A 16,614-nucleotide genomic window follows, 5' to 3' on the forward strand; every position below is an offset into this window, starting at 1 on the left:
ATTTTGTATACTGGTCACTGCTAAAACTCACCCTTGTGTTAATTTCCGATGAGTGTTTTGGAAGCCGAAAGCATGCTGAGTGGGAACAGGGAAATGTTGTTTGTATACTGAGTGACCTAGGGAGTTCTCTTACCAAAGTTTCTGGAGGCTTTCACCAGACCCGCTTCACTGGCAGCCGAGGTTAGCAGGCTGGTACGCGTATGCGTAAGCCAAATGCACAAAGCTGTCGGAAGGCGACAGAGGCTATGTACCAGGCTCTTCACCTCCAAGCATCATTTCCTTTTAAAAACAGGGTCCCAGGTATCCTGGGCTCCAACCACTACATAGCTGAGTGTGACCTTCAACTGTCCCCAGCTCCATCCAGATTGAGGAGTAGCTTGAGCTTCTCAGGTTAGCACGCTACCAACTGAGCTCTATGCCTACGTCATCTGAGGTAGTCTCACTTTCAACATGAAGTCCCGCCTCACTGAACCTCACATCCAAGAAATTTCTGGAAGCATGATAGAGAGAGGGAGGAAGGAAGGAAGAAGGGAGGGAGGAGGGAGAGAGGGAGGAGGGAGGAAGGAGGAAGGGAGGAGAGAGAGAGAGAGAGAGAGAGAGAGAGAGAGAGAGAGAGAGAGACAGACTTTACAAGTTAATGATTTTCCTTTTATTTAGAGGTCAAGCCATGGTCTCTTTGCAGCAGATAGAGACACTGAGCATGAGTTTTGGTCCATTTATTATTTCCACCTGTCTACCTGTCCACCTGTCCATCTGTACCCAGCCCGAAATCCCACAGACACTTTTACTTCAAGCTTCCTTGGGTTGGTGTCTCAGGAAACAGCGCTGATACATGGGACAGAATGTTTCAGAGCACATGACACCGCTGTGAAATGACACTAGACTCAGTCCTTCATTCTACCCGGGGAGGTTAAGGTTTCTAACGTTATACGGGACGGAGCGGAGAGTGTGAATCGAACAAACTAAAGTGCAGTTACAGATACCATAAGTAAAAAGTGACAGTTCAAGTTCTGACAACCCAGTGGTGAGCTACAGTATCTGGGGAAATCGCTATCACGAGGCCAATCGTCCCCGCCCCTTTTTCATAGGAGCAACTTCCTTAGGGCTGTTTGGGTCCATGACAGGAAACTGGCTTTCATGGAAATGGTCACAGCTTCAGGGGAGGCAGTGAAGAGACAAGATAAAGAGAAAACATTAAAAACATCAGAATTTGGATTAATATTCGATGAGATCAACTTGAATCCAGTGATTCAGCTTTCAGGAAAACCGGGCGGTCTGCGTCATTTATCTTTGTAGCCAACAACGGCATCGAACTTAACGTTGATCCTGTGCTTTAGAACGTCCAGGAATCTCTCAGGAAACATCCTAGAGGAGACAAGTAAACAGATCAAGGAAAGTGACACTAAGTACATTTGTAGAGCATGTTCATTTAAGATGCTTAATATTTAATTTCTGATGTGTCAGATTCATTACAGACATGAGTATGAATCTTAACTTGCACTTAATTTTTTCCATTTAAATTCACTTCCTTTGTAAATGAGGAACAGGGGGGTTTAACTTTCTCTAGGGTAGGACCAGTATATCTTTTAAATATACAAATATCTTTCTTTAGGTCCCAAATACATTTTAAATATACACACATGTGCATTTATTTATTTTTGTGTAATAAAAATACTCCACTCTTTTTTCCCAAAAGATCTCAGAGTGGAGTTATAAAAAACTGAATAGTCGAGACACTAAAGGATTAAAAAAAAAAAAACCTGGGAAGAAAGTAAAATTCAGAGCTAATGTGTTGCTTTCTCTTTCCAGAGAAGGGGAACCATTTAATTAAAATGCAGGCAGTGCCCTCTGGTGTTTGAGCATAATGTTGAACCAGTAAATTGACCTTTGCATTTAAATTTCTTGCATATATATGAAAAGGTTTATGCCCAGCCACTCTTGCGAACAATCTCCAAGTTAGTATAAAAAGGTTCTGAACAGTGACAGGCATGAGGGTTTGGAAACTCCTCATCCAGCAACGTAAGAGCAGTTACGACAGCAATGGTGGCTTACAACGGCTCAAGGCTCCCAGGGAGCTAGGGAGCACTTTAGATTTTTTTTTTTTAAATAAAAGATTTCTTTATTTTTCTTTTATGATGAGTGTTTTATACGTGTTTGAGTGCACTGTGTGTGTGCATGGTGTCGTCTGAGGCCAGAAGAAGATGCCAGACCCCCTGGAACTGGAGCTATAGACATTAGTGAGCCTCCATGTTGGGGACTGAGCTGTAAGAGCAGCCAGTACTCTTAACCACCGAGCCATTTCTCTAGCCCTTCCCTTGAGCTTTTTTTTAACCTAAACCCTAGGGCTTTTGAGCAGAAGGTGATAAAATGCTTGTTATAACTTAAATCTCTAAAGTTTTTTTAAGTTAATTTTTAGTTCCATAATTCTTAAAATATGATTGTTTTGGAACAGATGTTGGTAGCAGTTACTTGTTAAAATACAAATTTCTGAGTCAGGTTTCAAATGTCCTGTATTAAAATCTACGACGATAACCTTGGTCTCCTCCCAAATCTTACCATGATTCTGCTATCGAAATGCTTTAAAGACATTCTTGTTCACGGATAAGGCACATGCATTTCTTTGGAAACAAAACCAACAAACCTTAAAAACTCGTGGGTATGTTCCAGTGGCTATTCTAATCATCCTTAATGATCAGTACCTTCAGTTTTAAAATCTGATAGACTCTCGGCCTATTGTTTTTCGCTGGCTTGCTCCATACAACCGCATGTTATGAACTGATGTCAAGTCTAATACGATCATGTTGACTCCCGGTGCAGACGAACCCACTGTTACCTTTCCAATACTGTCAAAACCGCTATGGAGCCCGGGACGAAGATCATCTTCTGGTTAGTGAGGATCCCGTGCATGAGATGCTCTACCACCTCCTCAGGTTCCAGGGTGGGCCCTAAACTGAAACAGACACAGGCTTTAGACGCCAGGTATCTCGCTGAAGCGGGACTTCCGTGTTGAACACATGGGATTACTGTGCAGCTTGAGCCTTAACTAATCAAGGCAGCTGACCCCAACCCAGGCTCTCAGTAAGGCACACGGTCCCACTAACACCGGCCACCTATTTAACGCATGTTATGCACCGCGCGCGCATTAAGCCCTCCACAAAGGTGCTCTCGCTGAAGCTTTACAGGGACCTAATGCAAGAGAGGACAGAATCCTGAAGCTGACGGTTAGGAGCTGACTAGTTAAAACAGAGCTGACAAGTTCACTTTTAAAACTTCAGGCGTCTTGGGGATTAGTAGAATTTTGACATGCGATCGTATATTAAGTAGCTTTATTGGACTGTGTCTAGCGTGTCAGGGGGATGGGCATGTGGCCTGTGTGCCTGGCTCCAGGTCCTCGATGTCCTTACAGAAGCTCTGTTTCTCAATGGCTCTTGATTTCCCTTCCAGCCTTCTTCTCTGATCTGTGCCCATCTTCCCTGTATGTGCAACACGACACGCAAGGGGTCTCTCAAAGTGGCTTTTAACAATCTAGGCATGGTGGTGAGTCCACTAGGAGAGGCTGTGTGAGAGCTGGTCTTCGGTTTTATAAAGGGCTGTATAACCACAGAATCACTAAATATGCTCATACCCCCAACGAGTGAATTGAAATGGGATCGGTGCCAAGAAATGAGAATAATGGAAGGAGTTACGAATAGTTCATTCGGAAAGAACAATTATTTCACTGTGAAATAAAATTGAAAAGAATGTAGCATTCTACTTAAAAGTAAGCACAATTATAGGACACAGAAAGGAGATTTTAGTCTAGCCATACACTACATAATTCTTCATTCTTAGCATATATTAGCGTGTGTTAGAACACCGTGTACACTGTGGGACCCTGAAACAATTACATACGACACCATAGCTTAGTAGAGCACACTGTGACCTGGCACCCACCCCAGGAAGTGCACACACTAGGCTGCTACCCGCCACCAGGGGGTGCTGTAGTGACTGACTGAGCACTGCTTGATGTCCCTAAGATCAGATAACTCTGAATGAAGTGCAGTGACTCTCGAGCCTTGTGGTTTGAAAGGCTGAAAGAAAGGACTTTCAGAAAAAGTTCAGTCTCCCAAAATCCTCGTGTTGATAGGAAATGCAGTCGAATTTTTAAAATGCTCACAATGGTATTTGTACAAAGTATACATCAGTACTATGAACCAATCATTCGGGGTCAGGAAGGAGGGTATTATGGACAAAGAGGACGACTGAGAAGGATTCCCAGGCCAAAGGATTGGGTTTGATTGGCTTATCACTCAAGCAGCTTGATCAATGGCTGGGAGCACAAATTCAACTGCTATGACCGAAACTCGAGTTTTCACGTTTGCTGTTTCTTAACCCATGGGCACAAGGCAGCATGTAGTGGCTCTCCGAAGGACAGACTTTCCAGTTTTGCAGAACTTTATGGTTTCCATGGTGCTAATGCTCCCTCCCATGGCAGGTTTCAGCCACCCATGGGGCATCATTTGGTGAGTACGGATGAGCACCGATGCTCCTGGAATGTGACCATGGTGAAATGGGCACTCGCTCTTAGCACTTTGTACAGCTCTGCTGCAAAAGTCTTGGGGCATAGCATCCATCTACTTATGCACCAGGTGAGGTAAAATAGTCTGTCACACACACACACACACACGCATACACACACGCACACATGCATGCACGCGTGCACACGCACACACCTTCCAAGTATCAAAAGTAAAATTAAAGCTATATTTGCGTAAAAGAGAAATGTTTCAAGAGTTGGCTATGGAAAACCTAAGCGTTATCAATTACACCGAGTCTAAAAATTTAGACTATGCTGCATTGTTTATAACACTAATGGGGCAAAGGGAGATAAATCGTTTCCAGAAGACTTTTAATGAAAAGCAGCTTGTTCTTGAAACACCAGGGTCTCTATGGGGGTCCCTATGACCACTAGGATATTGATCAGCGTAAGGCAAAGAGGGAAATTCGGTTCAATACCACTTAGTTAGCCAGTGTTGGTTCAAACTCGCAGTCTGACCCCAATTAGTTTATTGCAAGCATATTTAAGCTCAGTACAATTTGGAGGACTTTCCTGGTGTAATACTCTCTCTGTCCACAAGGAGGCACAATTATGTCAAAGATCAATTTAGGTCCATGTCACTTCTTCCAAGAAGATGGGCTTTAGGGTAGGCTATGGTATTAGCTTATGGGCCTAGGGAAGAACTGGATGTAGTCCCAGTCATAAAGATAGTATAGAGGCCACTTGGGCTGTTGGTCACCTCTGGTTCTGGTTGGGGGAAGCTCCTGGCCCTACAGATAACACATTATTAGTCACACCCATTTCCAGCCGTCTGGATGGAAATGTTGGCTACCCATCTTTTTCCTTGCAGTCTCTGTGCTGGGCTCACAGCCAGTGTTTCTACTCCTGGTTTTATGTGGTGCCGGGGGTCAGGGTTCATGCATGTTAGGAAAGTCCTCCTCACACTCAGTCACGTCCCTGGCCCCTGAGTACTGGCAGCGTACTTTCCTCTTTTGTCTCCAGGTTGAGAAAAAGTAAGCCTTTTGCTATGTAATAAATAGTTGAAAAAAAATCTGTGTTTTAAGTAGTAATAATTTGGCTTTTCTATTTCTCTAGTAGCATATTTAAGGGGAAAAAATGTGGTTAAGATATGAATTAAATATAACCACACAGAGTTTTTAAAGCTAAAAAAAAAAAAATCAATAAAAGAGAGGAAGGAGAAACAAACGGCTTCAGGGTGTGTTCTGTGTACCAGGGACATCCCGGGACTGTGTCTGTAATAACTGACTCCTGGCAGCATGGGTGACATCATCGCTTTATGTTGGCTAAGATTCGGACGGTGTGGGCTTGGTTTAGTTGGAGGAAATTAAGCATTCTGTAGAACGTGGCTGTCTTTTTTATTTTTGAAATGTTTTGTTTTTTTTTTTGAGACAGTATTTCTCTCTGTAGCCCTGGCTGTCCTGGACCTAATTCTGTAAACTAGGTTGGCCCCAAACTCTGAGACTCTCCTGCCTCTGTCTCCCAAGTGTTGAGATTACAGGCATGCACCTCCTTTTTTCTTTTCTCTTTTTAAAAGGATTTATTTATTTATTATATATAAGTACACTGTAGCTGTTTTCAGATGCATCAGAAGAGGGCATCGGATCTCGTTATAGATGGTTGTGAGCCACCATGTTGTTGCTGGGATTTGAACTCAGGACCTCTGGAAGAGCAGTCAGTGCTCTTAACCACTGAGCCATCTCTCCAGCCCATGAGCCTCCTTTTTGTGTGGGGAGTGCGTGGCTGTGATCCCAGCACTTGAAGGAGATCCAGGAGGATCAAAGGTTAAGGTCACTGTGGGATCCATAGAGAGTTGGAGGCTAGCCTGGGCTACATGGAACCTCTCTCAAAAACAACAACGAAAAGCAGTCAGCGGGCTTCTGACCGTCTTCTGATGATGGCTGCTGCACCGAGTTTCTATTCTCAAGTTCTAGAGAAGTGTGGAGGCTTTTCTCTTGCACTGTGTTTATCCTGAGAGGACATTGTCTTCCTCCTTGGTCTCCTAGAGCAGGGCTGGCCGACCCTGAGCCGTGGTTCAAGTCTAAAAGCTGCCTGTCTTTATGTAATTTAAGAATAGGTTTTATATTTTAAATGGCTTAACAGTTCAGGTGGGAATTATAGTGCGATTCTAATTTCAGTGTACATAAGTAAAGTTTTATTCACACACACACACACACACACACACACACACACACACACACACACACACACGGGAACTTGAGATATAGCACTCCTGGTTTTCCTAGTGGTGTCTGTAAGTGCTGGGACCTTTTTTTTTTTTTTTTTTTCTTTCTCCTAATAGGTCTCAAACTATATGAAGCTAAAACAGTCAGACTGAGAGGAGAATACACAGTTTTGACAACATGGTTGGAGAGTTTATTCCCCACTTTCAACAGTGTGTGAAACCACGAGACAGAAGACTTCACAAGTACCTGAAGTCAGCTAGACTGGCCCAGTATGGACAGCGCCCTCCCCTAACAGTAGCAGACAAGCTTTGCTTTCCAAGAGCATATAGAAAAATCTTCTTTATGGTGGGCCATGTTAAGGCACAAGACAAATCTTGGTAAGAACAAAAAGACTGAAATGGGAACAAAATATGTTCTGTATATGATGATATGTATAACGGAGAAACCTAGAATGGGGCGCAGTTAGAAATCAGTAACAACAGGAAGTGGAAAGTTCACAGTCACAGGGAAGTGAGCACCATACACGGGTCACCCCTGCAATAGAGAAGAAGCCACTGGAAACCAGAAAGGCTTTGAGATGAAAAGAAGCTACACCCTAGAAAAATGTGTGACACACAGTGCTCAGAGGGGAACCCAAGGCTGGGAACATCTGCACTCAAAAGAAGAAAAATACCAGATCAAGTGATGTGAAAATCCACGTTAAGAAGCCACCAATCGTCCTCCCCTGCCATAAGGCCTGCGAGCCACAACAATGGGCAGCAGGACAAGATAGCCTAAGGCGCAGTGGTGGCACTCACTTGGAGTAACCACCCACTCTCTACTTGGACCTAAGGCTCATTCAACAGGAGGGGAGTTGGGCTGGTACTGGAAACCTGGCCATCTACTGAGGGCTGGTAAAGTCATGGATCTCAGAGAACTTATAACTGCCACTTTACTAACCCATCATAGTTTGTAACTACATTCTAAATAGCTACCCTTACACCCACAGGTAAGTGTGGTCTTCACCCCTCATCAAGGAAACGTCTGTTTGTAACAGTTGCTGACCATTACAGAGATTTCAACCCATCAAGATGCAAGTGAATGTTCAGAAATAACTATTTCTACCCAAGTTTATTTGATAAGAATAATCCTTAGATCTCAAGAACTTAATTAGGATGAATGATGATACTTATTTCCCATATACTCAGACTACAGTGACCTCTGACTTTATGGAAAGCCTGTATCCTTGCAGTGTGTTACATGTATAAACACAAGTGATAAACAACACACGAGTGCCCTCAGGAGTGGATTTAAACACCAACACTAGTCTGGGACACATCATTTCAAATTTGGCCATTTAGAAGCCGTTCCAGTTTCTTCAGTGAGAAATCTGGCTCTATATAACTGGGTCTGAGGTACCGTTCTGCTGCTCATGGGGATTAATTCTAAGCCTTAGATGACCCATCTACCTGATTGCTAGACAGCATCTGCCCCAGCACTCTGGGTGTAAGAAAAAGACTGTACCTCAGGCTGGCCTCGAACTCGTGGTCCTCCTGTCTCTGCCTCCTTCAGCAAATCCTACCCCAGTGTGCCTCCCATGCTCATGGATTGGCAGCATTAATATAGTAAAAATGGCCATTTTTGCCAAAAGCAAGCTACAGATTCAATGCAATCCCCATCAAAATTCCAACTCAATTCTTCATAGAGTTAGAAAGAGCAATTTGCAAATTCATTTGGAAGAACAAAACACCCAGGATAGCTAAAACTATCCCCAACAATAAAAGGACTTCTGAGGGAATCACTATCCCTGAACTCAAGCAGTATTACAGAGCAGTAGTGATAAAAACTGCATGGTATTGGTACAGAGACAGGCAGGTAGATCAGTGGAATAGAATTGAAGACCCAGAAATGAACCCACACACCTATGGTCACTTGATCTTTGATAAAGGAGTTAAAACCATCCAGTGGAAAAAAGATAGCATTTTCAGCAAATTGTGCTGGTTCAACTGGAGGTCAGCATGTGGAAGAATGCAAATCGATCCATGCTTATCACCCTGTACAAAGTTTAACTCCAAATTAATCAATGATCTCCACATAAAACCAGATACACTCAAACTAATAGAAGAAAAAGTGGGAAAGAATCTCAAACACATGGGCACTGGAGAAAATGTCCTGAACAAAACACCAATGGCTTAGGTTCAAGAATCAACAAATGTGGCCTCATAAAACTGCAAAGCTTCTGTAAGGCAAAGGACACTGTCATTAGGACAACAAACAGATTGGTAAAAGACCTTTACCAATACCACATCTGGTAGAGGGCTAATATCCAATATATACAAAGAACTCAAGAAGTCAGACTCCAGAGAGCCAAATAATCTTATTAGAAATGGGGTACAGAGCTAAACAAAGAATTCACAGCTGAGGAATATCAAATGACTGAGAAACACCTAAAGAAATGTTCAGCATCCTTAGTCATCAGGGAAATGCAAATCAAAACAACCCTGAGATTTCACGTCACACCAGTCAGAATGGCTAAGATAAAAAACTCAGATGACAGCAGATGCTGGTGAGGATGTGGAGAATGATGAACCTTCCCCCATTGTTGGTGGGATTGCAAGCTGGTACAACCACTCTGAAAATCAGTCTGGAGGTTCCTCAGAAAATTGGACATTGAACTACCTGAGGACCCAGCTATACCACTCCTGGGCATATACCCAAAAGATGCTCCAACATACAACAAAGACACATGCTCCACTATGTTCATAGCGGCCTTATTTATAATAGCCAGAAGCTGGAAAGAACCCAGATGCCCTTCAATAGAGGAATGGATACAGAAAATGTGGTACATCTACATAATGGAATATTACTCAGCTATCAAAAACAATGATTTCATAAAATCCTTAGGCAAATGGATAGAACTAGAAAATATTATTCTGAGTGAGGTAACCCAATCACAAAAAAACACATATAGTATGCACTCACTGATAAGTGGATATTAGCCCAAAAGCTCAGAATACCCAAGATACAATCCACAGACCACATGAAGCTCAGGAAGAAGGATGACCAAAGTGTGAATGCTTTAGTCCTTCTTAGAAGGGGAACAAAAATATTCATAGGAGGGGATATGGAGGCAAAGTTTGGAGCAGAGACTGAAGGAATGGCCATTCAGAGCCTGCCCCACCTGGCGATTCAGCCTATATATATATATATATACAGCCACCAAACCTAGACAATATTGATGAAGCCAAGAAGTGCACGCTGACAGGAGCCTCATATAGCTGTCTCCTGAGAGGCTCAGCCAGAGCATGACAAATACAGAGGCGAATGTTCATAGCCAACCATTGAACTAAGAATGGGGTCCCCATTGGAGGAGTTAGAGAAAGGATTGAAGGAGCTGAAGGAGCTTGCAACCCCATAAGAACAACAATACCAACCAACCAGAGCTCCCAGGGACTAACCCACCATCCAAAGAGTACACATGGACAGACCCATGGCTCCGGCTGCCTATGTAGCAGAGGATGGCCTTGTTGGGCACCAATGGGAGGAGAAGCCCTTGGTCCTGCCAAGGCTGGACCCCCAGTGTAGGGGAATGTCAGGGCGGGGAGGGGAAGGGTAGGGGTTGGGGAGGGGGAACACCCTTATAGAAGAAGGGGGAGGGGGAGGGGGTAGAGGGCTTATAGACGGGAAACCAGGAAAGGTAATAACATTTGAAATGTAAATAAAAAAATCCAAATTTTAAAAAAGAAAAGAGAAGAAAAAGACTACTGTAGTCAAAACAAGCGGCTCGTCTCTATTTCTCCTGTGGATAATACATTTGCTCCAGCAGAGGGCGCTATTGCCTTGCCCAGCCATGTCCTGAGGCAGGGTTAAAACAGCAATCGCTTTAAAATGTGATACCTGGTTTCAACAACTGAAAGATAACCTGTTTTTTATTTTATTTTATTTTTTTTTTAAAGAATGCCAATATGTCATTTCAGCATCTCAATCCTGAGATGGAGAGGAAGCACCAAGGAATATTTTGGCCTGCCTGCTCTTGGGTTTAATGGACAAGGCTACTCCCCAGCCCCAGACTGACCTGTCCTTTCTTCAGGGTCAAGTTAGGGCTTTCCAGCTGACACAGAAGGAGTTAAGAACTAGCTTTCAGACCAGAGAGTCTTGCTTTTGGGCTTCTTGTGTGCTTCTGTTTCTGTAGTTGATGGAGACCTTACTCTGTTGCCTGTACTGTTGTGAAACTTAGCTGAAGACCCAGGTTTCGTCTTCTAATTTCTAACAAAATTGTAGCTTAACATAGATAATTTTGGGGCGAGGTCTCTCAACACTAAAAAGTTCTGCACAGAAAAGTTAACAACCAAGTAAAGACAGATCTGCGGCTGCAGAATGGGGCAGAAGCCTAGCTTTGCTGTCCATCCATCCGACAAAAGATTAATATCTAGGGTGTAAAAAGAACTAAAAAGATTAAATTTCAAGACACCAAACCCATGCAACAAATGGGTTAAAGAAGGGATATTTCTCAAAAGACAGAAGTCAAATGGTCAATAAATGTGAAAAAAGCGCTCCATTTCAGCAGCCACCGGAGAGATGCACACACACCACACTGTTATTAGTATAAACTGTGTAAGTATACACATTTTTGTAGTATGTTACAAGCTCACTGTCACTTGCATATTGCTCTGTAAAAACAGTGCTTTCAAAATGATTTATTAAAGAAACAAAACAGAAGTTCCTAGGATTAAAAAATTTAAAGAAAAACCTAAAGAGAGAACTCTTACACTACAGACGGACTTAGGACGGTTTGTGGTTTAAGCCATGGTCTTGAATCTTTACAATGGCTCTACATTCTGCACACACCGTATTTCAAATGTTGTGTGGTCTTTTCCTGGCTGATATGGGTAGATTAAGTGTAGCACGAGAGAGACCTTTCTAATACCTCACAGAACCTAAAGGCCATGGGGGAGCACTTGGGAAAACTGTATGCAGCCAATATGGAGCTCAGGGACAGGAAGGGCTATTAGACATTCGCTTTAAAATTCTGAAGCTCCCTAGAAAAGTGAGCAGATACCATGAGACAGACAAGCGCCCAAAGCAGTTGTGCGAGCTGTTAATACAAATCCAAAGACTCTGCACCAACGGAGTTGGCAGTCATTAACAGGCAAGCAGCAAGGAGCTGATGAAGACATAAGGTGCCCCCTGCCCTGTGGTAGACCGTAAGCTGGTGCCTGGTCCAGCATTTGTCCCAAGCACTGCGGGAGACAAAGGTGTGTGTACAGAGTCTGAAACCTGCTGGTCCAGGGTTGAAAAAACAAAGGAAAGATTAACCAGTCCCCTGCGCCATTCAGGTCTGAATTTACAGCCATGACTCCCCTCCCCCCACTCCCACCTCCCTTCCACTCCCCACCCCCCCAACCCCCTCTTCACCTCCCTCCCCAACCCCGGTCTTTCTCTCTTTGTTTCCCCACCTGTTTTCCCACAAGCATCACAAACTGAAAGCAAGGTGAACAGCATCAGGTATCAGGAGTTTCAGGGATTAATCCGTTTAGGAAGTCCACAGAGCCAGATCCACAGCAAGCACCTGCGCTGCGGTGGCGGGAGGCGTGGCGCGCTCCCAGCTCCCAGCTCCCAGCTCCCAGCTCCCAGCTCCCAGCTCCCAGCTCCCAGCTCCCAGCTCCCAGCTCCCAGCTCCCAGCTCCCAGCTCCCAGCTCCCAGCTCCCAGCTCCCAGCTCCCAGCTCCCAGCTCCCAGCTCCCAGCTCCCAGCTCCCAGCTCCCAGCTCCCAGCTCCCAGCTCCCAGCTCCCAGCTCCCAGCTCCCAGCTCCCAGCTCCCAGCTCCCAGCTCCCAGCTCCCCTCCCAGCTCCCAGCTCCCAGCTCCCAGCTCCCAGCTCCCAGCTCCCAGCTCCCAGCTCCCAGCTCCCAGCTCCCAGCTCCCAGCTCCCAGCTCCCAGCTCCCAGCTCCCAGCTCCCAGCTCCCAGCTCCCAGCTCCCAGCTCCCAGTTTACTCTGACCTCGCCCTGTCCCAGCTTACTTGGTGCTCGGGTTCTTGATGAAGCCGGTGTTTATGAAGTTAGGGCAGAGGCACGATGTTCGGACTCCAGTGCGTCCCAAGGCAGCCAGTTCATCAGTCAAGGCTCTGTGGAAGCCAACAGCAGCAAACTTGCTCGAACTGAAAAGGAAGGAGCTCACAGTGACTTCAAAAACAGTGGGGTGCGGCGGTTAGGTGAGCTCCTCCGACCAGCAGCAGGGGCACCCCTAATCACAGGCCTGGTGTAGATTTAGTGCGTCAGAGCTTAATTCCTAAGCACACAAAAGCCTCCGGCGCGTGACACAGAACATTTCCTAGTGTTGTGTCCCTAGCCGGGTGGATTTCAGTGCACTGAAGAGAAGAAACCTGTGGAGTGTCTGCTTTGACTGTTGCTGTTTCCATAAAACCCGACGTCACAGTAATCCGTTCACTATTTATTCTAAAATGGTCATGGAATTCAGGGGGAAGTTCTTCTGTAAAGGTCCATTCTTCTTTAAGTCATAGCTTAATTCCTCAGAGCCCTTTCTTATCTCCACCTTCATTATATAACGCTCTTAAGTTTTCTCGGATAGAATATTTCAGATTTGTAATGCATGCGGTGTGCCTGTGGGGGGCGTGTGCGTGTGGGAGTGCGTGTGTGTACATGGTGGGGGTATAGTATGTGTGTATTTGGGTAAAGGCAAGATCTTAAGATTGGTGTTTTCCATTAATGAACTTCACTTTAATTTTGGAGGCAGGGTCTCTCACTGAACCTGTAGCTTGCCCACTGGCTACACTGCCTGGCCAGCAAGCCCCAGGGCTGCTTTTCTCTGCCACTAGAGTGCTGGATTATAGGCACGCTTGCTGTGTTTGGGGGATCTGACCTCAGTCCTTATGTTTGTGTGGTCAGCCCAGCACTTTACTGACTGACTCATCCTGAGGTCTTTGCTTACATTTTTACTATAACTGGCATGACTATCCTGGTCACAAATGAGTCTCCAGGGCCTTGCCTAGCTCTTGCCACTTGATAGGCACCCAGTAAATACTTGTCATAAATGAATCACAGTGCAAAGCAATTCTTACAAAAGCATCTTTGCTCAGAAGTATTCTGAAACTAACTCAAATGGACTTTATTTTTCTGGGTAGCTAAATTAAAAAAGAGCTTTCCTGAAACATTAGGTCATATAGGACTCAATTCAACTACTGAAGGTATATAATTCAGTCATTTGTTGGTATCTTATATTACTAATTTTAAAAATGTCATAAGCTACATGTAACATAAAATCTGTCACTCCAGTGTATAGTCAAATGATATTAATTACCAGATAGTTTTATGCTTCTAAAGCTTTATGAATTAGAAATCAGATAAAGTATCTATACATTTTTGCCAATTAAGTTGTACTCTGAAAACCAGAAAGTTGCAGAAAGTTTTCTTTTGTTTTTAATATATAGATATGTTTGTTTGGGGCAGGGTTTCTCTGTGTAGCTCTGGCTGTCTGGAACTCACTCTGTAGTCCAGAGATCTTCCTGCTTCTGACTCATGAGTGCCGGGATTAAAGGTGTGAACCACACCCTGCCTTTTTTCATTTTTTAAGCTTAGAAATATATTGAAGCAGTAAATGAAATATTGTTGGTGCAGTAGTAAGGTAGAGAGCTTCCGTCCATAAAAAACATCAGGACTGAGAGTGACGGCATCTGACGTAGGACAGAACCTGCTCACGGTTGGTCAGAGGTTTTATTTTTATTTAAGCCTCACGACTCCACGATGGAGGCATTTTTAATGAGTGTTGTTTACCGAAACAGGAATCAAGATTTGAGACATGAATTAAAGTTTGGTAGACTAAAGGAAACTAGAAGAAACCCCACAAGATAAACTGCCAACAGAGACAGACATACAGACATACTCATTTGTTAACACACAGGGTAGCATTTTCCTCCAGTATGTAATGGTCAAGTAATGTGAAAATTCGTATTTTTTTCAGTTTGCCTTTCAACATACAGGCAGATTTCATCATATATAACTGAGGCTAGCAACCTTTTAAAGTCTGGATCTGAGCTTCTTTTTAAAAGTGAGATAAAATAAAACAAAATAACTACGGCTTTCTGGTTTCCAAAGCATGGTTACGCCGGCCTTTTCTGGAAGGCAGTTTGACAAGAGTACGAAGTTGAGTCAAATTCACCATGACCTACTCTTTGACTCGGAGTCATGTACAAGTGTTTACACTGAGAAATCATCAGCTGAGCTTCCAAAGAATAATGCTGGGGGGAAAGCTCATGAAAATAAATAGTTGACAGCATTTAAAATGGCTGTGACGGGCAGCATTCAGATCCCCCTGCTCTGGTCACATCATGGTCATCAAGCTGCCAAATCTATACGATGATCCAAGTTGGTCTAGATCCCAGAGCCTAGAACTTGCTTGTGTGAAGGCACTTTGGGGAAATGATGGTCTTGTGACCTCGAGGTTTAAAGAGGTCAGTTGACCTGCTGGTGGCTAATCCTTACCAAGAGAGAAAAGAAGGCAGCCAGAGATTCACTCTGCGCCCTTCCTGGGTCTGGAGGTTTGCCCTCCCATTAACTGAGATTGTGCAAAAGTCTGAATAATTGCGTAGTGACGTGCACAGTATCGTGTCGCAGGAACTGAAAGGGATGCTGGCGTAAATTATTAATATGTACCGCTTAATAGCTTTAGATTCAAAAGACAGGATCATAATGCAGTTGGTCTTTCTAGGTTTTCTGTTTTAAGACAAAGTCTCACTATATCCTGAATGGTCTTGAACTTGTGATACAGCCCAGGCTGGTCTTGAACTTGTGATCTTCCTGCCTCAGTGTCCTCTCTGTAAACTTAGGACCTTGTACAGACTAGGCAAGCACTCTATCACTCTGGCCCTTGCTTTTGAAAGCCATCTCTCTATACAGCTCAGACTGGCCCTGGGTCACACAGCCTGAAACTCTCACTTGTAGCTCCCAAGTCCTGAGGTTGCAGGTGTGTACCACCAACAGTAACGACTCACTGTGGATTATTTCTCACATGTATGTCTCTGTTTAAAGTGTCCAAAAGTTGTACCAAGTGCCTAACATGGTAATCTGTGCTTGGCGAGATTATCAACATATTGTTTTTTACTAAATTCTATTTTCTGATTTTTTTTCTTAAGTGAATCAAAAAATGCAGAAACAGCTCAGAGTTTATAGTCTCAAGTGTCTGAGGGAGGAAGGGCACGATTACATGCATCAGGGATTAGCTGCGTCACGAATAATGCATTGGTGTGGCTTTAAGAATGGTGCTTCCCCTGGGAGTCGGTCAGGACTGAGCTCAGGTTTGGATTTTCTACTTCATGTTCCTTCTGTCTTCTAAATCCTCCATCTGTCAAAAGAGTCTGTGCCTGCCTGAACGCCGAGAACTGTCCTTGTTTCTGTCTTCTGACTGTGTGTGTGTGTGTGCGTATGTGTGTGTGTCTAACAAAGGACTGTGTTCTATATTTATTGAACCACACAGAAAGCATCCCATGGGGAAGGGAATAGAGACGTTACAGAAATCTTTAAGAGTTTTACAAGGGATCAGGTCACTGGCTCCAACTGACCCAGATAACAAACACCACTGTTAATCAACCAGTGTCCGTAAGTGGATGCTTTCAATCTTTATGGTAGGTTTTAGGATGTTGGCAGCTTTCAAGAAATGCATTACTCTGGGTCAAGGCACGGAAGAGTGAGTTAAGACCGCAGCTGTGCATTAGCTTTGGCTGCCTGAGTTGATTCCATGGGAGAGCCCAGGCAAGTAAGGCTGGTTGTTACACTGTTCTGTTAAAGGTGGGTTAAACACCTTGAGTACACAGTAGGACAGCAGTCTTAAGTGACTGAAAGGGGTGTTATTAACTCTGGCTGTGAGGTCCAGCAAAAGGT

At 44.1% G+C, this 16,614-nt stretch overlaps 1 protein-coding gene across 1 annotated transcript in view; it reads right to left on the reverse strand.

The window, feature by feature from the left end:
- Positions 1-630: 630 nt before the first annotated feature.
- The window catches only part of LOC116912448 (estradiol 17-beta-dehydrogenase 11), a 32,018-nt gene continuing 16,034 nt past the window's right edge, over positions 631-16,614 (reverse strand). The window contains exons 5-7 of the mRNA XM_032916517.1: positions 12,741-12,878; positions 2,834-2,950; positions 631-1,365 (exon numbers count right to left, since the gene is read on the reverse strand). Of these exons, the coding sequence (XP_032772408.1) occupies positions 1,281-1,365; positions 2,834-2,950; positions 12,741-12,878 (340 nt within the window). The 3' untranslated portion in view covers positions 631-1,280. The remainder of the gene's footprint in view (positions 1,366-2,833; positions 2,951-12,740; positions 12,879-16,614) is intronic.

Source organism: Rattus rattus, chromosome 11 (genome assembly GCF_011064425.1).
Source record: "Rattus rattus isolate New Zealand chromosome 11, Rrattus_CSIRO_v1, whole genome shotgun sequence".
Classification (NCBI taxonomy): Eukaryota; Metazoa; Chordata; class Mammalia; order Rodentia; family Muridae; genus Rattus; species Rattus rattus.